The sequence below is a fragment of the Schistocerca nitens genome, chromosome 6 (assembly GCF_023898315.1).
Source record: "Schistocerca nitens isolate TAMUIC-IGC-003100 chromosome 6, iqSchNite1.1, whole genome shotgun sequence".
NCBI classification, from domain to species: Eukaryota; Metazoa; Arthropoda; class Insecta; order Orthoptera; family Acrididae; genus Schistocerca; species Schistocerca nitens.
The window spans coordinates 391,097,448-391,123,161 of record NC_064619.1 but is presented as its reverse complement, the minus strand read 5'-3'; the positions used below and the strand labels follow the sequence as shown (position 1 = coordinate 391,123,161).

Below are 25,714 nucleotides of genomic sequence, written 5' to 3'. Positions count from 1 at the left end.
CATTTTTCAATATTAATTATTTTACTGAGCGTTACCGAAGGACAAGAAAAAGCACAGCTTTCTTGATACTTGAATATAAGATTAATTCCTGCTCTGATGTTTATGTTTCACTTAGCAAATTTTTTAATTGGTTAACTGCATATGTTTAGTATATAAATAAGGGCATAATAGATTTTTTTAGCTCTTAGATTAAATGCTGCATCCAAGAAAGTAAGTAGCTGCAGTGTTACGGAAGGACATTTTTTCCCAGCTATACGAATTTGACTTAACACAAAATATATTGTTATTTATTGAATTTTATAACAATAAATGCTATCATACAAGTTACATATTGATTTATTACTGAAATTAAAATTATGTAGCATAGGAAAGTGAAATTATTGTTAGTAAAATATAGACTTTGTACATACGTAATTTAAAACACTGTTCTGAGAAAGTAGCCTTTACGTTTAATAAAGTAACTCTGGAAAATTGTTTATAAACTTCAAAATAATTGAAAAATTATATACTTAAGCATAACTACTTGCTTAAGAAGGCATGAGTAATGTTGCTGAGATATTTCTTTTTTTTGTGTTTTTAAGAAAGTAAATTTAGTTATTGTTCATAAACATCAACAGGATCTGAAAATTTATAAGCAAGTCTTTCAGAACTACCATTAATTTGTGATTCACTTAACACAGAAATAATGTCAGCAGGAGAAACATTAAAGACATCATTCTGGACAGTTTTAAATGTCTTTTTAGTATTGTCTGTTGACTTCATTCCCATCACTTTTAAATGTCTTTATCAGCATGAAACTTCTGAATAATGCATGCATACCTCTATACAACAGCTGTATCACTAAACACTTGGCAAAGTAAAAATGACCCATTAGACAAGACTGAATCATTTGTTAACTTGCTTTGAACTACTTGGTTCTGCTGCTGCTTGAAATCATTTGCACTCTGAATAAGTTTGTAGATCCTTCCACTGCTATGCTAGCCAGAAAAAACAGTATTTTCCAAAAGTGTGACGTGTTTTTTATCAGAAGAGGGTTGTGCAAAATGATATTTTCGAAGCCCACTTATAGGCAAACAGTTATTTGATCGTCTTTCCAACATTTTCTTTATTGCTTCAGTTCTTGACTCTGGAATGTAAATCACAATAATATTTTGGCAAGATTTTTTGCAGCTGTTGCAAATTCTTCTGCATTATTTTCTACTATGTTTTTTCTGGAGTATGGAACAAAAAATGACACTCTTCTGTTCTCCTCCAATGCCATCATGTGGACCCTTCCCATGAGCTGTTTTGAAGTAACTTCGATCAGCTGTTACACCAAAATCTTCATGAAAAAGAAGATAACAAACAGAGAATCGGGTTTTGAATTGACTTGCAGCTCCATCACTAAATTAATGGACATGTGAAATTGTAAACCCAACTTTTGTTTTCAGATGTGCTAAAATTGCCTGATTGAAAGCATGGATACTGTCCTTACTATGTTCTAAAGAATCAGATACAACACAGTAGTTTATATGCTTCAGTTCAGGAAACTTGTAATACACAATGGCTGTAAAAATAGACACACTGTGTGAACACCAGTGAGCCTGCATGATCTCAGAGTGATGTTTTATCGGAAAGTTTTCTGAGAAATCCTCTAGTACAACAATGTCTGTTTCAGGAAGGACACGTTTTAACATGCGCAACTCTGAGTGCTGCCTACGTGCATTATAAACATGCCTGGTCAAAGTCTGTAATTGTAAATAAAGTTGTACCTTTGCTTCTGACAACTTTGTTTCCATTTCTTGTTTCTTTTTACGACCTCCTTCTAGACACCATTTATAAAAAGTTATTCTTTCGTTTAAATCTCTTCAAAATAGCTGTCAAGATTTGAAGTGCCACACTCTTCACAATTCCTGTCTATACAGCTGATATTGGTGGAATCACAAACTGTTTTCTCAAGTACTTCATCCAAACCTTTTGGTATGCTTGGCACAGGCTTGTTCAAAGACCTTAATAACATAGCAACATTTTCATAAGTGCAGACACAAACTTCTCCATCTCTTAGTGTTATAGGTTCCTAACATGCTTTAGTCGTAATTGTTTAAATTTTGATAGTCCTATGGGTAACTCCCCATACTCTTTGCAGAAAAGTTCATAAATTACTTTAATATTTTATAACAAAAATCTCTCTTGCCTGTAGTCTTTACCATGTTTAATAGAAATGAATTCCTTTCTGCCAGGGCACTGCCAGCTTATGTCATCTCTTTCATAAAATTGTATCACCTTCTGTATTGTGTGATTTGGCACAGAATACCTTCTTTTTCTTTCTTTCAAATACTGATTGTTTTGGTTTTACATTCCTAGCAATAAAGTCAGCAACTTCAAAAAAATTATTACGTTTTTGAGGTGAATAGGATTTGACGAGTTTTCCAAGAACTTCGGGATGCTTGGAAGGTGATTTTGGGAGACCTCTCTTGATCCTAGCGGCAGCTTTACCTAACGTGCTAGGTGACATTTTTAATGTTGCATTTGCACTGGTTTGACAAGCAAGGGCGTGTTGCATCTCTTTCTTTTCTTTTTCATATTTTCCTAAATGACCTATCTTTCCCTCAGCTAACTTCTGTTGTTTTGCTTTCTTTCTCTCATGATCTTTTTGACGATACACTTCTGCTGTTCCTGGATCATTCATTTTTCGTTTTCTGCATTCCTTAGCACGCTCGACACCAGTGTTAGCCCTAACACCTGCACATATATTCAAGAAACTTGTTAAGTTTATAAGTGAACCAAAGAAGCAATTGAATTTACATTACATTTCCAAAAATTTCATAGTAAACCATTGATGTACATTACATTTTATTTGCAAGCTCAAAGAGTGAACATATGCTCAGCTCAAAGGAGATATGCCATGTTTGTTTAGAGTCTAAATTAAAAATTACAAAGCCAAACAATTGAGAGATTATTTTTACATGTTTTTAAAAGTGTTGCACATAACGACGTCACCTAGTCTTTGCAGAGTAGGCTACGATATTCCTTAACTGTTAATAATTATCAAATTATTTGGAAGTTGTCAGATAAATACTAACAATATTAACAAGATGCCTCAGCATGTAAATATTTGATACACTTGGTATATAGCATGTGGAATTATAGCCTACATTCTTTACTCAGGCTTTTGAAGTACGGTAATCAGGTTTATTTGAAAAAATGTTTCAGGCTTATGCATAAATGAACTAACTTTGTTTACATTAAACTAATACTTACTTTCAAATTCTTTATAACCTTTATAACCAGCAAATTTACACTTCCAGCATGAACAGCCACTTGAAACATATACATCAATTGAGAAAGAGAACAGAAACTGGATGGAAAACATCTGACAGAATTGTTTCATTGGCTAGCTAGGTAAAGACATGCTTTGAGTGGCTGGTTTCATTTTTAGAGGGAAACTCAAATAGACAAATATAACAAATGCCCTTCCGTAATAAAAAATGTCCTTCCGTAAAAAGTTTTACAAAACAAATATTTATTAAATAGTCGTGTTTCATGTGGATTATGGTACTGAAGACACCATAATACTCTTATATTAGGAAGTCATGGAAAAGAAAATTTTATATTAACTGTTCATTATATTTTATATTGAAATTATGTCAACAATTTGTTACGGAAGGACATTTGCAATTTTGGGGGAAATTTTATGTCGTTGATAAACATACCAAATTCCTTCTTTTAATAACAATGTATTCCTGTTAGGCTAACTTAAGTGCCCACATAGATTTTGTCACAGGATCATCAATATGTGTGATACAAATAATGAAAATGAAATGTCCTTCCATAACAGAAAATATTTTATTTTTTCTAATGTGTGAGAAAAAAAATCACACGAATGATTTTTTAAAAAGGGAAAGGACTATAGCATATGAAACTACATACTTTTCTGAACACAATAGCACAAAGTTTTATGGTGATTAATAGGTTTTTGAATTTCAGTACTTGTGGCATACAATATCATGGCCTGACCCTATCGTTAATTTATTTATAGTAGTTTGTAGTCTGGAGGAACTCTGGGCAACTGAAGTGTACTTTTCGGCCCTTGTAAACTCACATAAAACATAATAAAGCTAGGGGTATATTGCATTCAAACTTACCAGAACAATTCCTATTAAATGTGTGACTTCTGTCACGATACTGTCCTTTTCCCCTTGGATCAGTACCCATACCTTACATGTGGTTTGACCCTATGAGTGAGTGCACATCCTCCTTCCGTTCTAGTAGGTACGTCCCTTTATAAAACACCCCTATTCATCAGGCCACCGGTTGTCCTGTCTCTGTGTAGGTACACCTGCCCTATATCCTTAGCAAATGCCGGGTACATCCCCCGTATCCTTTATGAGTAGGCCTCATGATTAATTGCCCCAGTATACATCTTTATGTATGGTATAATTAAATATTTCTTGGTAAAATTAAACTCTTATTTTTACACTTCACTCTCACTTCTTAGTACCTCCTCTAATATCCTAGAGTCCTCTTCCACTTCTCAACTTCTATAATCTTTGTAGATACTATGTCTACACATATTATTCAACTCATGGTAGATACTACGTCTACACATAATGATCAAGCCCCGCTACTCCATGACTCGTCACTTCATCAGTGTGTTTACTACCTTGACTTTCCTTAAATGATTATCACTATTAACTCCAGCCTTGCTTATCACTGTTTTACAATTATTCCACACGCTCTCCTCCTCCTGTCTCCTCTCGCGAGTTGATTGCTACCATTATATAACACACACACACTTCTATTATACATGTATGTATATACAAGATAAGACCGAAAGGAAAAAGGAATGATGTAGAACTGAAAAAACAATGTGTGCATCTTTCCAGATGTACACATATCGTTTTCCCCTACAGCCCATGGCTGTTCTTACATCCTTTTAATCTGTAACTTCATTGTTTGTGTATTCATACTTCTTTGAGTGTATGCTGATGTGTTTTCGTGTAGTCTGATTATTTGGCCTTCTTATCTGAAGATAAGTTGTAGGTTATTGGAAACCATGGAAACTAGGAAGGACTTCTGCAATAGAAGTAGATGAATATGGAAAGAGGGAAAAATAGATAGGTCCTCAAGCGGGAAGTAAGAAAGGAAAAAAGGTAGACATGGTTGCTAAGATCGAAGAAGAGAAAGAAGAGAGCCCCAAAGACAGGAAATGCTTCACACCCTCTTGCCCCAGGATCCCTACCTCTCCGGTACTTGAGTGAGAAGCCGGAGGATGTATGGTGTTAAATCGTCTCCTACAGAATGGACATTGCCCCAAAGAAAATCTTAGCAACCCTATGGAAATAGTAAATGGTGAAGAATCAGGCACACTTGTTTGCGAGGGTCGTTCAAAAGGTGTGGTGTGTGTTAGTGATGATTCATCTGTTAGTGTAAATTGTGCTTTTACCTACACTACCCACCCCCTTTTGACATCGATACAAACCCCTCCCATCTGTGTCACATCTCATAAAAGGTATAAAATATTCTATACAAAGTATAAAATTATATATTCCATTATCACAGTCATTTAATTAGTCACACAATATTATGTTTTCTTCAAATACAATATTCCATTCAGTTTACTAAAAAAATATGTTTCAGTGACTTTAACTCGTTTATCTTACATTCAGTGTGAGAATGGTATTCTCATGATTTCAGAAATTATTTTGAAAGTTATGTGCCAGGTGTGGTTCTCCCTACTTACGTAGAACTATGTGACGAAAAAAACTTTCAAGAAACCATTTTTGGAGTCATTGTAATTATGATTCATATTAATAGGATATACAAATTTAATGACATTGATTTCATCCAGACTTCTGGCAAAAATAAAATCTTAACTATACGTGGAGAAGTGTTAGCCCTGTTGACATTACAATCGAAACTGCAGGAGAGAATGGCTGGCTAGGCAGATTTAATCTATCTTATTTCAGGGATAATATGCGTACCAACTGCCACCTCATGTCGCCGCCTAGTAAAGTCAGGATAAGTTGGGGGCAAGCCACGAGGAGTCATGAAGACAGGTAGGGACACCCCTGGAATAACGGAGGTCAATGCAGTCAAAATTCCCAACAGGCTCACCCCTCCGTGGATGACGCAGTTACATACCAGGAGCAATTTTGAGTGACGTAATAACAAATTCTCACTGGTATGGTTTTTACGAGAACCTCTAAGTGTGGGATAATAGAATAGTTTAAGAGTTTTGGGGAATTCAGTGCAGGAAAATTATTACAGAAGAAACACCGAAAACAACTCGGGATCCGACGGTCGTCACTCCACCCATTAACACAGAACGTTAATGTCTTTGGGAGACAGAGGACTCCACCTGGGTCCCATGGATCTGATATTAACTTCACTTGAGCAAGTGCAGACCAGTACTTCTCGTTAAATTTAGTTTGAAAGTCTCCCCATTGCAAAACAATCACCACAAAAAACAATCACCATTTCACTAGGTTACACAACGTTGTTCCTGGATAAGTTTGACTTCTCTCCAGAATTCGTCTGTTCTCTTCCTGGTATCAGTAAATTAGGAAGAAGTCATAAGTGATGCATTCCCGGATGTTATTCTCTCTGTGACTTTCCGATCTATAATTTCCTCCACCTGCTCCTCCAAAGTATTTATATTTATAATGTAGGAGTTCGCTAGTTTCTCTCTTAAATTTCTTTCCACAGTATCTACTCATGTATTCGTGCCTGTAATTTGGGATTGGATAATTGGTATCAACTTCTCTTGATTATCAACGCTTTCTCTTACTGTATGTAATCTATGCTTTACAGCATCGAACTTAACGATACATACATTTTCAAATAATTCCAATTTTTCATTGATTTCGGTTTCTACCTTATTTCATTTTTCCTCAATATCAAATTCTAACCTTGTTGCTAAATCTTGGTTTTGGTCATTCAGTTTCTGACTAAAGCCAGTGTATAGTTGATTTACATGAAGGTTTAAAGAACTCGTTAATTCTTTCTTTATATCTAATTTCAAATTTTCAACTTTACTATTTAGTGTGTCAAATTCAGTCTTTAGTAAACCTATGTTTGTTGCTTGACTATTCAAGGTTTCACTCTGGTCATTTAGAACTTCACTTTGAGCATTTAAACTAGAATGTACCAAACCTATTTATTTCCTTAGAGTTTCATTTTGAGCATTTAATCTAGAATTTAAAGGTGCTGAATCTGCCCTCTTGGCATCTAGCTTTTCACTTAAAGTCACAATTTGAGCATTTGAAGCTGCACTTTGTGCTTTAATTAAATTTGCTAACTCAATCCAGTCTGGCATTTCTCTATTGATTCCCATAGCCATGGCTGGTTGTGAAGTTTCTCCAACTAACTGAACGTCTTCCATGGTTTTACCAATTTTAGATCTGGTAAGCATTTAAAAAAAATTCTAAGTTTAATAAATACACAAATACAGTCTGTTGAAACAGTTTCTTCAACTTTATACACAAACAATTATTGTTTTACGCTCACCCTGTAGTGCCCCGAGAATTTCGGGGTAAATTATAGAGTACCTCGTATTAGCACAGTCTTGAACATGCGTTATTTTAAAACTGTGTCCTACTGCCCCACAATTGTGTGTGTGTGTGTGTGTGTGTGTGTGTGTGTGTGTGTGTGAAGCGCACTGTACTCCATGCGACATCAAACATTATTGAGTGAACATTTGAATGTTGCTGAAAGAAGAGAAGAGACAATTACTTATTCATTCATTATCTTACTGTCTTGAGATACGGAGAGTTACCGTATTAAGCTTGAGATAATTTCTAAACTGCATTTATTGAAAATGTATGTAATAGTTTCCGACGTTAAGGAGATGTACGGGAACTTACTGAACGTCAATATTCATGTGTCAAAGGATCGAGCGAATCTCAATGTGTATAGTTGATTTGTCCACTTAAGGTGTACAGTAGCTGTTGTGTAATCGATCGATTAACTGGTAAAGTAAATCATCATGTCAAAACCGCCAGAATGTGGCGACCAAAGTGAGCAGGACATGAAAAGGAGGAATCTTTTTGAAGAAGACTGAGATGAGAAAAAGTTGAAGTTGCCATAGCAACATATAATGAGACGAAAAAATTGGTTTGCAAGATTCGATTAAGGAAGATTTGGTTGTGGCGACGAAACAACCATCACACATGCAGTAAACAGCCGATGCAGTAAACAGCCGACACAGTCGCAGTAACCCGCCATCGTTGTTGGTTGCTGTTTGAGTTGCTGACTTTGCGCCCGCCACCAACGCTGCGACCAACATTTGAAGCTGCTGGTGCCCGTGTGGTTCACCGGTGCCGTTTCTACACCTCGCCGATGCAGCCTACAATCCTATGCCGGGTGAGCTCAAGATAATAACTATTTGAATGTAAACTAGGATGGTCATTATTTGCAGAGGTGATTTTCTTTTCTTCAAAAAAAATTAGTACTATGGAGAAGGAACAACAACCTACAGAAACTGTAGAATCAGCCATGGCAATGACAGCGGCTAAGGTCATGTCAGACTGGACTAAGGTAGCAAATTTAATTAAGGGACTAAGTCTGAAGTGAGACTCGGTGAACACTCAGTTAAATGCTAAGTTAGACGATCATTTCAGGAAAACCCTAGACTTGATACACGCAGTAGGTACTAAGGTAGATACCCAAACTGAAACTATAAAAGACCAGACTAAAGTTTTAAGTGCAACTCTAAGCAAAGAGGTAGACTCTGTAAGTTCTCAGTTACATGCTCCGAATGAAATTCGAAAAAGCCAAACAAACAAACATAGATTCATTGTACGTCAAAGTAGGCACCAGAATAAAGAATCGAGTAATCTGTGCAAAGGCACGATTGCTTTGGAAACTAAATTTGATGCTAAATGTAATAATAAAGAACGCGATCTTATGGAACAATTAGAATCTTGTGAAAATGTGTGTAATGTTAAATGTAATTCTGTAAGACAGAAAATGAATATCTTAAAACAGAGCACAGATCGACCTAAGGAATTAATATCGATTATTCGATCGAAAATTCCAGGTGTTAGTATACAAACTGTCAGTTTGCGAATAAACAATGTAGAACAGAATTTTAAAGAAAAACTAGCCAACTTTGACAATATAAAAAAGTAGTCTGGCGGAACCATTTGAGATATTATAGATCGAGAAATTACCGAGAGTATAATCTCCGGAAATGTTTCGACTGTTGCTTTTTCCAATCCTAATGATGCTAACAAGTTTATGGACAAAGAATTCAAACTTGTCAATGACAGAGTAGAAAACAGAATAACTGTACTTAATGTTGTTTTTCCTAATAAAGTGGTTATTATTTCGTTATGGGGAGACTTTCACACAAAATTTAACGACATCCATGGGATCTGACATCGCTGAAGTCCTTCTCAATTTCTGTGGATTCCTGTAACCTTCAACTTATTTTCCATATGCTGGCCAAAGAGTCAGGTTACACGACTACCCATACGCAAACAAACAATGAAACACAAAGACTCAAACAGGAAGGGTACAGTAAACTGAACCGTCATGTTGGAGGGAGAAAAGTGTGCACATAGTGATAGGTATGCACACATGGTTATGTGAGGCGACAGTTCCACATCACATAAAGGTATGTACAGAGATATATTTATATATGTAAGAGCTAAGAGTATTTATGGTTATGATGACAGTATTACACTAGTATGTGTACATGAGAGGAGGAGGAACATATTGTGGTTTGTTATGCTACATCGTATACTTAAGTGGACAGAATTGGTGTCTAACGACTATTCTGACGAATTGTAGGATAATGAGACAAGCAGAGTATATGTAGGAGTATGTATACATATTTTAAACAATATTTCCAAGTGTGGTGTCTGTTGGGAACATAGGACTGGAAGAGTAATGGAGGACTCTAAATGGTTAAAGGAAGCATTGAGAAGCGAGTGTAAGGAGTCAAGTAGGATGTTAATTTCTCTAAGAGGTATTTGAATTCTAGGGTATATAAATATGTATGCTAGGGCAATGGACTCTGAAGCCTACTCAGGAAGGAGGAGGAGGAAGGTGCACCCAGTTTGATTGCATGGAAAAGGGCTGGTAGGCAGACCCAAGAAAGGCTGACCTATACTGTGTGGGCAGGGGCACCAAGAAGGGGATTGACCTATACCATAGTACATTAGGAATTTGTATAAAGAGGTGCACCTACCAAAACGGAAGGAGGAAGTGCTAGTATCGATCCGTGTGTAAGGTAGAGGTACTATGCTTAAAGGAAAAGGGCAGTACCATGACAAAAGTCACACATTTAGTAGAGATTATTCTGGTAAGTTTGAATTCTCGTTTTCACTTGCATTGTCATGTTTGTGTGAAGTTATATTTGTTGAAAAGAACACCTTTATTTACCCAGAGTTCCTTCAGAATGTAAAAAGTATTGAATAAATCCATGCTTAGTAAAAGTAGTACGCGAAGTAAGAGCAAACAACAGCATACACTTGGTAGTGCACACTTTGTATTTACGATTGGAAAGGGAACAGAAAGATTCTTGTCCTTACAAAGTTTACATTGATCAAAAGGTCCATGGTTATAACAGTATTAACATGGAAAAGGAAAGAGAGCTATATAATGTACCCAATGGCTAGAAAAACGTTATGTAAATTGATGGAAACAAAGTAATATTGTATGAATACAATATTGATGTACATAACAAACATGTACAAAATATCGTGTGTTCGAGCTAGGGGGAGGGATATGTAGTGCCTCAAGAATTTTGGGGTAAATTCTAGAGACCCTCATATTTCCACCGTCTTGAACACGCATTATTTTGGAGATGAGTGTAGTAAAGTATAATTGTGTCTATGGCCCCACAATTATGTGTGTGCAGGTCAGACTTGTATCAGACGGATGATCGGTGCGGGCAGGTAGTCACCAAGCGCGCCTAAGAAGTTACACGTCCAGCTCAAGGAATAAACGCGCTGTACTCTATGCGACGTCAAACATTATTGGGTGAACATTTGAATGATGTTAAAAGAAGAGAAGAGACAAATACTTATTCATTCTTTCTCATACTTTCATAAGGTCTGGATAGTTGTCTTGTTAAATTTGGAGAGATTTGTAGACTCTGTTTATGGAAAAATGAATGTGATAGTTTGTGACGGACTGGAAGGTGTCGTGCTTACAGAAAAACGTTTTAGTTGCATGAAAACTGTTGTGTGTGATGAAAATACAGTTAGATTGAGTTCTAAGTATTCTCGAGTGTACGGAGTTATTTTAAAAGTATAAAAAATTCCTCCAAAGTAGCATCTTATCTTCGGAGAAGAAGTTGTGCAGGACATCACAGCCGGTATCCTGAAAAGAAGATCGAAGAAGAAACTCCGAGTAAATTTGATAGCCAAGGGGGAGTGCGAGTCTTGCAACCCAGTACCACACTGCCACCCTTAGTCACTGGAATCCGCCAGAACCCGGCATATAGTTTCAGGCTGCATCGGTGAGCGGGTGTGGAATCAGCACCGGTGAACAGCAACTGGTGCCAGTGTTGTCGGTTGCTGGTTTCTGCGTCGGCGTCGCCGCGATGTGTGTGAGTTGTATACTCCCCACACTGGATCTTTTTAGTTGAATTATTCTCGTTGTATCTCTTGTTAGTCTAATACGTCGAGGTCTTCTATCCATTCTTTTAATGTTATTACTCCCCTACATCTTTCCCTTTGCTACATTCACAAATTTTCTTTTTCATTTGATTTCTGGGCTAAATAAAGTTTCTCGTAATGGTTTTCTCGTCTTTTTATACTCGGTTGCTATGGCAACACGTAACATCCACTTTTCTCGTTTTCGTCTCTAATTCCCATTTTTTCGGGCCCTGTCATGGTTGCTACGTTCTAACACTTTAGACGACAAGAAGCAATGTGGAGCTGGTTTGCAAACTTCCCACCTCTCTCTCACAAGTTGACTTACTTGGTATGCACAACCGATCTTCTTCTCTGGAAAGCTGGCCATGTTGATCTCCAAAAACTTCTTCTTTGAAGAATAATGCTGGTTAAGGGAATTTATCAGATTCTCTCTTTACTCTTGAAATAATTTGGTACTCAAAGAATACTTTTAGTTCAGTCATTGTGTATTTCAACTTCCACAAAAAACAAATTCACCATTTCTCATATAAATATTCGAACTTGAGCGAGTCAACCAAGTTGTCAGTCATTAGACTCTATTAAGTTACATTTATAACGGGATTGATTTAATAACCACCAGAAAATACAAACATGTCTTGCTTCTAGCAAGTCCAATACATGAATTACTTTAAAGTCTAATCACATTTCTTCATTTGTCCTTAACAATCATCACAGTCACTAAACCAGCAAAGAATAGCACAGGCTCTTCTTTACACATACACTGAAACTCTATGGATCGTACAGTAGGTACATGTCGGCCGCCGCGTCCATGTGTTGCTCATGACTTTTTTTAAAATCTATACACACAAACATGCAATGCGCAGTAGGTTGGATTCATCTCTCTCACACTTCTATTTAAAATATAGTGTGTTCGAGCTGGAGGAAGACCAAGTGGTTCTAGAATTTACGCAGAAATTCGTGAAGCACTACAATACATATAAATGTGCCAAAGTATATAAATAAACTGCCAAAACTTTACTGACCTATAGAATTCATTTTATATAAGCTGCATATGCCGCTGTAGCAGGGATAAGTGGGGAACCATCTACCTCAATCCTCATTCCGCCTTCCTCACCAAACATTTTGGCATGTGAGCATATTCGCTCTTTTTTTATGCTGAAGCAGAATAACAGAGAGACAGTGCCAGTGCGAGAGAAAAAAAAAGGAGACAGTGATGGAGGTACAGAGAGAGAAAGTGTTAGTGAGATGGCTGAAAACAATAACAATAACAATGACAGCCATTGATGGTCAGTGAGGGACAGTGGCAGTAAAAGATAGAGATGCATGTATATAGAAGGAATGGGAGGAAAAGAGAGAGGAGACTGTGGAAATGAAAAAGAGACAAGTGGACACCGTACATAGGCTTAGGGGCTCTGGACCCGCCCAGATTGGTGAACTTTACACATAAGTGTAGGGAAGGGTGCATTTCGGACTAAAATTTTCAGCACAATGAAAGTGGCAGTGGCATGGCAGAAAACTGATATGACCAGACTTAAAAGTTCACTTTCGGTTGCTACTCAATAATGAATTGCTTATAAATGTATGTATTCTCCATTTAATTTTATTTTTGAAAGTGGTTTAATTTAGTTTCATTCACTTTAAAAACAAAAAGCTAAGTATTCTACTGAATTGTACTTACAGTAGAGGTCTGGTGGCAGTAACGTGACAATATGGAGTGTTCTGTTCCAACTTGTTCCGTGGCTGCCTACACGTTTCAGTAAATAGACATCAGTGTACTTGGATATAAACCACAGTGAGTCGTGCAGCGATGAATATATTATAATCTACGTGCCGATAATACAGTCAGTGGCGCTTTGTGAACCTTTCGTTCAGGAAATGTTTGAGTCTTAGCATCAAAGTCTAGTTGCCTTGCCAAGTTGTATTCAGTTTCCTTGAAGGCTCCCAAATCGTGTGAGATGTTGTTGATGCTTAATTGATCTGAGACAACTGTTAACATGATCAAGAACGTTGAAAGACATTTCTGCTTCAGCTACAGTCACTGGAAGTGTGTAAAAGATACACATACATACGCATACCCTCCGAAACAAGCTTGAAATTTTAAGCTCATGCATTTTATTGAAGAGTTCTAATGTTTTCGAAGTTTGAAGTACTTGTTGTTTCCTGACATTTGTTTTCTTCTTCAAAATCTCTTGTGACATAACCTGCATGCCTCAGCAACCTGATCGTCGGTCAACTGTAAGTATCTCCATAAAACCCAAATGTTTCACCGAAAATCTTCACTGATTCTAATCGGGTTATCAGGTTTTCAAGTTAAACACTAGATTGTTAATTATGACATAAAATACATTTATCTTGAATAAATCTTCTGAATTGACATCTGCCTCTTCATTCCTGTCTTCACTATGAAATGATTCACTCTTCTTAGTGCACACCTCCAGAAATTCAGGATTGATATTAAGTGCAGTGGGAGAATAGCCTCCCAATTTCCGTGGAGATATTTCGAGTCATTTAATAAACTCTGTGTCTTACCTCAGTATCAGTGGCAGTATTTAGAGCTTGTAGTAATATGCTTCTGTACCAATTACTTCAGCTGAGTTGATGCCACGATTAAACACTTGCATGATATCACATAATCCAAAACACCTCATAGCACAAAATTTGTTTCAGCTGATAAATTTAATTTACTGATAGTTTCAACAGAAATGGTAGTTTTGTCCAGATGAGCTGCAATTGGTATTCCGGCATCAACCCGAGCAATCCAGTGGTATCAGACATGGAATATAAAGAGCTTCCAACAATGTTTCAGAACAGATGGGCTACTACTGAATAGGATGTGAAGACGTTGAATCACTTAGAAAAAAGAATCTGCTTCATGACAACTCTCGGCTGCTTGTGCTCCACATAAAGTTTTAACAAGCACATAAAGAAAATTTTGCCAGAGGATTTCACTGAAGAAAATGTCTGAGCTCCTCTATAAGACTGTCTACAGTATTTTACGGACTATAAGACACACCTTAAAAAATTCTTAGTTTATACAACCAAACTGACTTTTACAATTCCTAAAAAATGGCATGTAAACTTTCTTCTTATTCTTCCTCCTCTTGCTCTTGCTCTTCCTCTTCATCGTCACCGTTGTCCTCTTCATATATAAGATGACCCCCTTTGGGTCCAGGGATTAGAATAGGTCCGAGGTATTCTTGCCTTCGTAAGAGGCGATTAAAAGGAATCTCTCACTTTTGGCCTTTGTGATGGTCCCCTGTAGGGTTCGACCTCTATTTTTCAAAATTTTCCCAAAGAGCAAGCCAATTGGGGAAGGGCGCCTTACGTGATGCATCGTGTCCATCATACCTTGAGATCTTTAGCCCACTTTCTCGTCGTCGCACTGCAGTCCAGCTAATTCTTCATCTCTTGAGCGAGGACACCTTCCTGGGTGCATTCTCCTCCACCCACTATGCAGTGTCGTTTTCTGTGCCGACAATGACCATGGACTTCTTCGCACCTTATATCCAGCACAGTAGTCAGTCCATTGTGGTGGTGCCACCATGTACCCTGTTGGTTGTAGCCTCCTGACAACACAGGGATCGTTCTGCTGATGCCCACGCTGTTCTCCCCATGTATGACAAGGAGGAGATGCCTGTCACCATGGGTTATCGGGACTCCCAGCAATGGCCATCCTGCCAGGTGGCCTTTGCTGCAGCTGGGTGGTGCCCGTGGAGAAGGCCCCTGGTCAGAGTGGGTGGCATCAGGGTGGATGACGCGTGATTGAGCGTACCACGCCATCACTTGCTGGTGATCAAACACCAGCAGTTTCTAAGTGTTCCAAGTCTCAGTACAGTGCAAGAAAGTATGATCCTAAATCATTCCCCTCCCTGGCCACACCATGGGAGCAATGCCAGGCTAAGGATGGTAGCGAACCTTATTCATCCTGGTACCTCGTATGTACAAGAACTGATGGGGGCTCCTTTGTTTCGATGAAGCCACAGTTTTTGTAGAGCATTTAAAGGACAAGTTTGGGGAGGTGGAGGGCTTGTCCAAAATGCGATCTGGGTCAGTCTTGATTAAAAACAGCATTCTCTGCCCAGTCTCAGACTTAAATTACTTGTAACAAGTTTACCATCACGCCACATAAGAGCTTAAATGTGGTCCAGGGTATTATCTTCCAAAGGGACCTTCTTTCGCAGTCTGACAACGAGCTGCGCGCCAATTTAGAGCGGCGAGGTGTTCATTGTGTGCGGTGTGTCCATCGGGTTCCGAGGGATAATCAGGTTGCCACCAGTGCCTTGATCTTGGCCTTCAAGGGTGACTCCTTACCCGAGAAGGACAAGGTGATGGTCAAGCCATATGTCCCTCCCCCAATGCGGTGCTTTAAGTGCTGGAAGTTTGGCTATGTGTCTTCACACTGTACCAGCGTCACATGTCGAGATTTTGGACATCTATCACATCCCAATAATCCATGTGCCCTGCTTCCCATCTGTCTGAACTGCGGAGAGCATCATTCACCTTGCTCGCCAGACTGCAGGATTTTACAGAAAGAGAGGAAAATCATGGAACCTGGACCGACTGACCTGCACTGAGGCTAAGAGAAAATATGAGTGCCTACATCCTCATACACCACTGCTACGAGATCAGTTGTAGCCCCAGCCCCATCAGTTCCGCGAATTCCAGTCGGCTCTCGGTGCCAGATGCGTACCCCTGCCCACTTCATGGTGGAGGGCATTCCCCCCCTCCCCTCACCCCCCCCCTCCCCATGTTGCTCCCGCACCACCCACCTCAGGAGCACTGCCGCCTCAACCATCGGGGCCATCAGTTCCCACTTCTCAGCCAGAGAAGCGTAAGTCTTCTTTGGCTGCTCTCACCGTGGAGGGGTCCCTTGGGTCACTCCCTTCCCAGGTTTATGCTAATGGGAAAGATGACACCCACCACTGGCTGAAGTGTCAAAAAGCAGCTGATCGTAGGGCTTCATGATCATCCTGAGTCCTGGAGACTGAAGCAGTGAAACCCTCCCAGCCAGAGAAACCTAAGGGGCAGCGAGAAAAGTCCAAAAAGAAGACCCCTAAGACCAAGGAAATTGTGGTGGCACTCACATTACCGCCACCTGCAAGCTCTGCATCTGGGGTTAAGGTGGGGATTCTGGCGTCTGCTGAGGACCTAGATCTCGTTGGACCTTCAGACCCAGTGGATATAGACTGCTGAGGCAGTAAGTTGTTGGCAACAGGTGACCCTGAGGTGTAACCTGCCTCATTCAGTGTTTCATGCCTTTCCCATCTCACAATGACATCATCCTCTAGTGGAATTGCGGCAGTTTTTTCCACCACCTGGCTGAGCTATGGCAACTGTTAAGCTTTACACTTGCTATCTGCATTGCCCTCCAGGAAACCTGGTTCTTGCCAATGTGGACCCCTGCCCTCTGCGGCTATAAGGGATATTACAGGAACCGTAGCGACTATAATAGTGTCAGGTGAAGTTTCCGTTCATGTTCTAAACTCAGTCTGTAGTGAAACTGTGCCCCTTCAAAAACCCCTCTTGAAGCTGTAGCTGTCAGAATAAGGACGATGCAGGAAATAATTGTCTGCAATGTATATCTTCCTCCAGATGGTGCAGAACCCCTGAATGTATTAGCTGCACTGATTGATCAACTCCCAAACCTTTCCTACTTTTGGGAGATTTTAATGCCCATAACCCCTTGTAGGGTGGCACCGTGCTTACTGGCCAAGGCAGAGATGTCGAAACTGTACTGTCTCAGTTCGACCTCTGCCTCTTAATTACTGGGGCCGCCACGCATTTCAGTGTGGCTCATGGTAGTTACTCTGCCATTAATACATCCATTTGCAGCCCAGGACTTCTCCCATCTATCCATTGGAGAGCACATGACAACCTACGTGATAGTGACCACTTCCTCATCTTCCTATCACTGCCCCAGCGTCAGGCCCATGGACTCCTGTCCAGATGGGCTTTAAACAAGGCAGACTGGGAAACTTTCACCTCTGTGGTCACCGTTGACTCTCCCCCACATGGTAACATCGATGTTATGGTTGAGCAGGTGACTAAGACAATCGTTACTGCGGCAGAAAACGCGATCCTCGTTCTTTAGGGTGCCCCTGGCGAAAGGCGGTCCCTTGGTGGTCGCCGGAAGTCGCTAAAGCAATTAAGGAGTGTCGGCGAGCTCTACAGCAGCATAAGGGGCACCCTTGCGTGGAGCACCTCATAGCCTTTAAGCGGCTCCGTGCCCGCGTTCGCCAACTTATCAAAAGATGGAAGCAGGAGTGTTGGTAGAGATACGTTTCGACCATTGGGAGCCATACGCCATCTTCCCAAGTCTGGACGAAGATCAGACGTCTTTTTGGGCACCAGACCCCAACAGTTCTGGCATTAACATCAATGGCGTGTTATCTACTGACGCAAACGTGATGTTGAGCACTATGCTCCCCCCCAAGACTAAACTCGATTCTTGTTGTCTGAAGCATTAGATTGCTCTATGGTTTTAATACCTTCTTCTACTTCTCCGTGTGGTGTAGGTCCTGCCCCCCCCCCCCCCCTCCCCACGAAGGTTGCATTCATTTTCTTTTTTAGGTTTGGTGTTGGGTGTTTGTGTACCTTGAGCCTTGCTTGTGTCAGGAAAAAGGGAGTGATGACCCTGTAGTTTCGTCCCTTTACAACCCAAACCAACCAACCATCACACGGCAGTTTTAGTGCACGATGTCTAAAGAAAATATTGTGCATTCAAGATTAACCTTGTCGGGCCTGATGATTGTATTTTCATAAATATTATGTTCAAGAAACAAAAAGAAATATAGGTTGGGGTCATATTGACCCCAGTTGTACTCACTGCACAAAATGGTGAATAAGTTGTAATGTGTTTTAAATATAAAACTGAACAAAACATCACTTGATACAATGACTTAGAGAAAGTCATAAATTTTGGAAACAAAGCTTTGAAAACAAGGGAGGCAGGATTTCTTGCCTCAGCTGATTTACCCTTCCTAGTACCACTGGGCCCAATGTTACTCCACAAGCACAAAGGAAAATCATGACAGTGGATTCAAAAATAAGTGGGGAAATGATGCTTTCATTGTTGCAGGTTTTTTTGTATAACAGCTGTTAAATCATGATTCTGTTTTCATAAATGTAATATTCAAGAAACAAAAAAAAATTAACTTGGTGTTACATTGACCCCAGCGGGACTCAGTGTAAAAACCTGAATAAATTATAATTTCGCCTGAGAGAGTTATAGTAGAGCCACTGTGAGCATGCAAATCAAGTTTGCCTTAAATATATGCTGTAATGTTCCTGAGCTTTAGTTATCTATAAGTTTGGATGTGATGTGTTGGTGTTAGTAAAGAATACCTTTAAGAAGGCAATGATGCCGTTATGGACACCTCACTGAGTTTGAATGTGATTGTGTAATAGGACTGTGAGAAGCTGGATGTTGCTTCTGTGATATTCCAGAAAGATGTGGCAGGAACATAGCCCCTGTACATGATTCCTGACAGTGGTGGTCACGAGAATGTGCAGTTACAAGAAGACCAGGGTCCGGATGGCCACATGGCAATACCAAGAAGGAAGATGATCGTGTTCAGGATATGGCTCTAGCACATCATACTGCATCTGCAGCAGCACTTTGAGCGGCAGTTGGCACCACAGTGACATAATGAACTGTTACGAATTGGTTACTTCAAGGACAGGTCTGAGCCAGTCACCCCATAACGTGCATTCCACTGACACCAAACCACTGTCATTTGAAACTTCAGTGGTGTCAAGTGAGAGCTCATTGGAGGGCAGGGTGGAGGTCTGTTGTGTTTTCTGATGGAATCTGGTTCTGCCTCAGTGCCAAAGATGGCAGTGTGTTGGTTAGGAGGAGGCTAGTTGACGGCCAGCAAACAACCTGTCTGCATGCTGGATGCACTGGACCTACACCAGGAGTTATGATCTGAGGTGGGATTTTGTATGGCGGAAGGAGCACTCTCGTGGTTCTCATGCACTCTGACAGCAAATTCATAAGTCAGTCTGGTGAATCGATCTTTAGTGTTGCCATTCGTGAACAGCATTCCAAGGGGTATTTTCCAAATGGATAATGGTCGCACACGCACCGCTAGTGCAACCCAACATATTCTATAGAGTGTCAAAATGTTGCTGTGACTGGCTCAGTCACCAGATCTGTCTCTAATTAAGCAGACATGGGAGGACATCATCAGATGACAACTGCAGCTTCATCCACAAACAACATTAACTGTCTCTGATTTGGTTGACCAAGTGCAATAGGCATGGAACTCCATCCCACAAACTGACATCCGGCACCTGTACAATGCAGTGCATGCATATTTGCGTGCATACATTTAACATAGTAGCGATTACACTGGTTATTAATGTACCAGCAGCCCACATTTGCAAAGGCTTATCTTGCACTTAATTAACATGTGATCTTGCAATGTATGACTTGCATATGTCACATAGACAAATTTATTCCTGAAATTTCCTTAATCTACATTAATTACTTTTGGTGTCGTGAGTTTCTTTCCCATCTATGTTTACCTCCAATGTCTTATGGGGTCGTTATTGATGCCAATGATACTGGGAGGGTTAATACATCACAATACTTGGATTACTTCCTGCATATTAATTACGCTGGAATTTACTGTTATGTGTCAAAGTAGCCTTTGCAATAACTCATATGTTTGAGTGATCAGCCAGTATTTTGATTTTATTCTGATAATAAACATGACTAAAGTGGGTTGAAGATATAAACAGGTTAAAAAAGTTTTGTACATATCTCCAAAAATAAGTGTAGGCATATGTGAAGGGGAGTGGGAAACGTAAGAATAACCCTTATTAATGAATAAAGAAATACTTTACCTTAGAATCAAAACAGTAGCCAAAGTAAATACTGTCTGTTCAAAACCACACATCTGCAAAACCAGAGGTGCTGTTGAGAAATGACGGGATTGTTGCTCTGACCCATACTGTGTTACATGCTTCGGTTGTGCCTTGCATTCTGTCCACAAGGTACTAGAGACATTGTTCTTCAAGACAATCTCTTGTTTTATGACTTAGAGGAAGAGTCCTGCAATGATACATTGCAGTTTTAAATGGGTCCCAAATATGCTCAGTTGGGTTCATGTTGGCACATATTACAGTCTATTTCATGTAGTTACTGCCTCCAAGAGGAAGTAGTTCACGAGTTGGGTGCCATATGATTGCACATTATTTGTGTGAAATGTTTACTGTAGGACTGCACAATTAGTTTTTGTACCCATACTGGTCAGCCCGGATAGGATGAGAGACATACCTCTTTGACTGTGGCCCAAAACATTACTGACACATCTGGTGTTGAACCCATGGAACTGCATGTCTGAGATGTATATTGGTAATTGGCTCCCTTCATACCCTTCTGAGATGACTGTCAAATTTCAGATAAATCCTGCACTTATCAATGATGAGAATCTGACATCGTTGATGCAGATGTTCCGTTGCCTTTATTTTGTTGTTGTTGTTGTTGTTGTTGTTGTGGCATGAGGTTATCCTTTTCTTCATTATGGATATTCAGGGCCCAAATATTTGTATCTGGGGATACTTTACATACTGTCTTGGTTAACAGAGCCCTCAGGGTTTCCTCCAAGAAGGTGGTCCACAGTTCGTTTACTCAGGGTACCTAAATGCTGAAATTTGTATTTAATGGTCATGAACTGGTAGTGTTGACTGTGCATGATGACTACAAGTGCTTTGTCTTTTTGCCCCACTGTAGTGGTTGAATGTTCGAACAATGTTACTTTAGTGTATACTAATGTGACAGCAAAATATCACGATGAAAACTTTACTTGCCATGAATTGGCAGTTTATATTTGGTCCAAGCTCGATATGATCATTGCCCGGTGTACATAAGCCACATCATTCTGTTCATGATTAGAGAGACAGAACTCACTGTACTGAACTGCAGTGGACTATAGGTTTACTTTTATCTCCGTTACACAGATGTCTTGTTTTAGTGATATTCTGTGGTCAAAAAGAGTATTGAGAAAGAGGTTATCATTCGCAAAGCACAAACTGTACGAGTCATGGGGGTGGAGCAAGGCCCTTTTTTGTTTAGCTCCTGGGATGACCCACAAAAGCCTCTGTGGCAATAATTTTGCAGTTTATGAGAGGCTATGTCATAAGGGAAACCACTTCTATGGTAACTCCACTGACTGGGGTGAGATTACTGATGTGATTATTAAGTTGTTTGCACTCAGATTTGGCTTATACTGTTCATGGTGGGAAAGGTGAGAGAGTTGCCACATATATTAATCTCCTTTCACTGCCAAGTGGATTGCTGTAACAGAACCACTCTAGAAACGAAGTAGTTGTAACACAAATTTAAAGAACCATACAATAACTTTTTGGTCCATTATAATGTGTAGGATATTGAGCTGATATGCACTCAGACTTATTTAGTAATATATTAAGGTGAGGAAAAATGTTTGTAGTTTGAATATAAAATTGAATTTTCACCAGCGCCAGGGAGTCTTAGCGAATAATTTCCTATAAATTATTCACTAAATATGATATAAAGTGCAATTAAAAATCTGCCAATTGTCTTAATTGGAATTTGTATATTGCTGTAGGCTGAAGAATTTTTATTCAACAGACCATTGTTTGATAAGACAGCAAGAGAATGGACCAAACGACACGCCTGCTTGAACTTGGAAATGCCTTCGGAGGTAAATGTTGCTATAATTCATACATAATTGGCAGTAGGTGTCCAAACAAGTTTCGTCCCATAGAAATAAATGTGACTAGTAATGGTGAATGATATATCTCATTGATTACAGAATGCAGAAGTGAGTCATTCATGTGGTGTGCGGAGTGAACCAATGAAAAGAAAATCTTGGCAAATGGAAGATCTTACCCAGGAGCCTAATGCATCAAAATGTTTGAAAACCGATTGAATTTGTGTGTGTGTGTGTGTGTGTGTGTGATAATGGATATACTTCATAACAGAAAAATCTTGTTGTAAATTGTGTTCTTTTTATTCTTGATTCCTGCCTTCATAGTGCATGATACAGTCTTGCATAGATTTGCGTAATTTTCATTAGTTGTGCTCATGCAGTGCAGAACAAGTCTTGAACAATAGTAAATCAAGAGGTTGTAAATACATTTCATGACAGTTTCTATTGTGAAAAGGTCTCTCCCATTGAAAATTTCTCAATTGCAAATCACATAGCAACAAATAAAACATTACTATTTACTGTTGCAGTGCCATTTCGTTGCCATTGTGTTTTCATGTCAGGACTTTGTGTCAAAGAGATCCTTTTATTGAACTGTACAAGAGGGCTATTTGGAAAGTAAGTTCTGTTAATTTATATCAAAAGAAACACTAGTACAGCAAGAAGTTTTTCTTGTTATAAACAATTATATTAGCTACAGCTATTTTTATACTAATTGACTTCTACATTAAGGCTCTTGTTATACTTAGGAAAAAGTTTTGTTGTAGAATTCTGCTGCCTGTGAGCTAATAAATCAGCACTGTACACATGTTCGAACAATTCCCAATTAAAATGTTAAGCAACATTTGTGTTCACGCAGCAGTATCTGGCCTAGCTTTATCTTACACAAATAAGACGACAGAGCTCAACATCCCACCCCCTTCATTTTTGCATGGCTCTTCTGACCTTTTTAGTGTTTCACTGTAAATTTCGAGCTATTGTGGTCCTCTTTCCATAAAATCAACAAAAACTACTACTTTTGTGTCCCAAAAATAGTTGGCGTCAGTGCTTGTGCGAAAAATGTTTGGCGGCTCTTTAAAGGTTTGCATGATGAGCTAGTGTGTCCTAAGTCCATTGATTCCCCCTCCCCCATCTTGACGAATGCAATCCATTTTTCATCCCCTGGCTGTAATGTGACTGAGGAATTTGTCTCTTCCTGCTTCATACCATATCAGAAACGTTAATGCGACAGCAAACCACTTCGTGATAATGACATCAGTTGCCCATCATGCTCAACAGTCAGTCACAAGTTTGCACAACATTGTCCATGATACCTGAGGGAGACTGATTGATAATTGTGTAATCATGAACTGATTGTGTACTGAGTGTTGAAACAAATCCGTTTGTCACAATGGATATTCATCCATTTTTGTTCAACCTACCCGAAACAAATGACACCACTTTCTTACCACACTCTCTCCTGTAATGTTCTCTCTGTATAATGCACAAAGTTCACTATAAATATGTAGCGTTTTCATTGTTTTTATACACAGAAAAAGGATTATATAAATTAATTCACAGGTGACAGGATATTTTATGATAGTGACCTGTTTAATATACACTTACAGTGCAAACAACAGTTAAATAATCTTTCTTTAGCACGGTCAGATTTGCACTGAGTTGGGCAAGACAGCTGTGATGAAATTACTCTGCAATCCCCCTCCATTATATACCAGACAGCATTGGAACTAACTTTCTGAATAGCCCTCATATATATTATTTGGCAGTTAAACCATTATGTGTGCATTACATCATCCAATTCTTCACATTTTGAGAGAGAGAGAGAGAGAGAGAGAGAGAGAGAGAGAGAGAGAACATAAAATATTAGAAATAGAAAGCTTTCAGCCCTGAGATTGGAGGTATAATTTTGAAAATGTAGTCTTAATGCATCATGTATGTTGTAGGAATATTAAGACTCCTTACCATTGGCATAAATGTACTGTTTGTTGGTGACTGAAGTTTTCTGTGTTTTGCATAAATCACTCCAGATCTATTGGCAGGAGTTGTTAGACAAGATCATGTACATATCTTTTTCTGATTCTTACAGACTTTCTTCTGGGTTTTTTAACACTTAACTACCACTAGCAGTGAAACAACATTACAAAAAATAAGTAATTTAGATGTCATAAAGGGATGTTGCACATATTTTGTACACTTTCTTCAGTATTGATTATAAGAGTTGTGCAAATAATGTGTTTTTACAAATAAATAATTTTTGCTATCTGTAATATTACCAACATTTCTTTTTTTCTGTAAGTTTGTCTGATTTGAAGAAATTATCCATGAAAGGTAGGTGTCCAGGTTTACGTTTTAGTCCAGTGTACAGTTATTCGGCACAGTGAATGTTTTGGTAGAATTGAGATATTTCAATAAAAATAAATCTACTTTCTCTCTGCCATCACCCACTTAGCGCAGAAAATTGCAAGATGGATTTTTTATCATGGTGGCAATTGTGTTTAACATGATTTTCCTCTGCCTAAACAGTTCACATATCTACTCAGCTGAACATTGCATGTTAAGATGTATGTAGTAGCAGATTTATTTTAAAATAGGTTCTATTTTAGAGATTACTGTGATCATTATAGTTATGCAGTTACACATTTCGTTAATGTATGCCAGTTTGCTTTCAAAATTTCACTGAACGTTGTTCAAGAAGAAAATGTATTTTGGTAATTCTGGAACTTGTTGTTTAAAACTGGGTTTGATTACTGTAGTAGATGAACAAATAATTGAACAAGCAAGTGTGTTTAAATATCTATGGCGCAATTTTAAATTTCCCATGTCAGTTCATATAGAGCTAAAATTGGCCAGATTCATGCATTTCTGAGGAACCACTCGATGTTCATCAAAACATAACACTCAGAAAGAAGTATTAATTAAACTTTACAGAATAGTGGCCTTTCCTTTTCTGCTGTATGGTAGTGAACCCAACATCTGGTCAATTACCATCAATCGAATCATCAGAAATGAAGTTTCTCTACTTTGTAGCTGGATATTCATTTCTGAATCATAAAAAACACCAATATTAGACAGGAACTAAATGGATATTGAACCCATTACATCTGTAACTGAAAAAACAGATTGAACTGGAAAGACCATATGCAATGTATGTCTAATAATAGGATAACTATAGCTGCAACATTGTATAACCCAAAAGGAAAGAGAAATATTGGACATCCCTTAAACATTTGGTGTGAACAGGTCTGAGGCAGAACAGGCCAAAGGCATAATCCTTGAAAATGATGATCCACATTTCTGTGTTTCTGTAAAATTCTTTTATTAATTGTGATTGCCTGTGAAAATGAAGACCACTTCTGAAGATTCAGAGCTTTGGTGATAATCTGTTTACAATAAATATAAAGCTAACACTATGTGAATGAAAAATTCAGG

The 25,714-nt window shown here is 38.8% G+C and overlaps 1 protein-coding gene across 1 annotated transcript in view; it reads left to right on the top strand.

The window, feature by feature from the left end:
* Window positions 1–24,138, top strand: part of LOC126262413 (ubiquitin-conjugating enzyme E2 T-like) — a 50,802-nt gene extending 26,664 nt beyond the window's left edge. The window contains exons 4-5 of the mRNA XM_049959040.1: window positions 22,184–22,279; window positions 22,391–24,138. Coding sequence (XP_049814997.1) covers window positions 22,184–22,279; window positions 22,391–22,507 — 213 coding nt within the window. The 3' untranslated portion in view covers window positions 22,508–24,138. The remainder of the gene's footprint in view (window positions 1–22,183; window positions 22,280–22,390) is intronic.
* The last annotated feature ends 1,576 nt before the right edge of the window (window positions 24,139–25,714 follow it).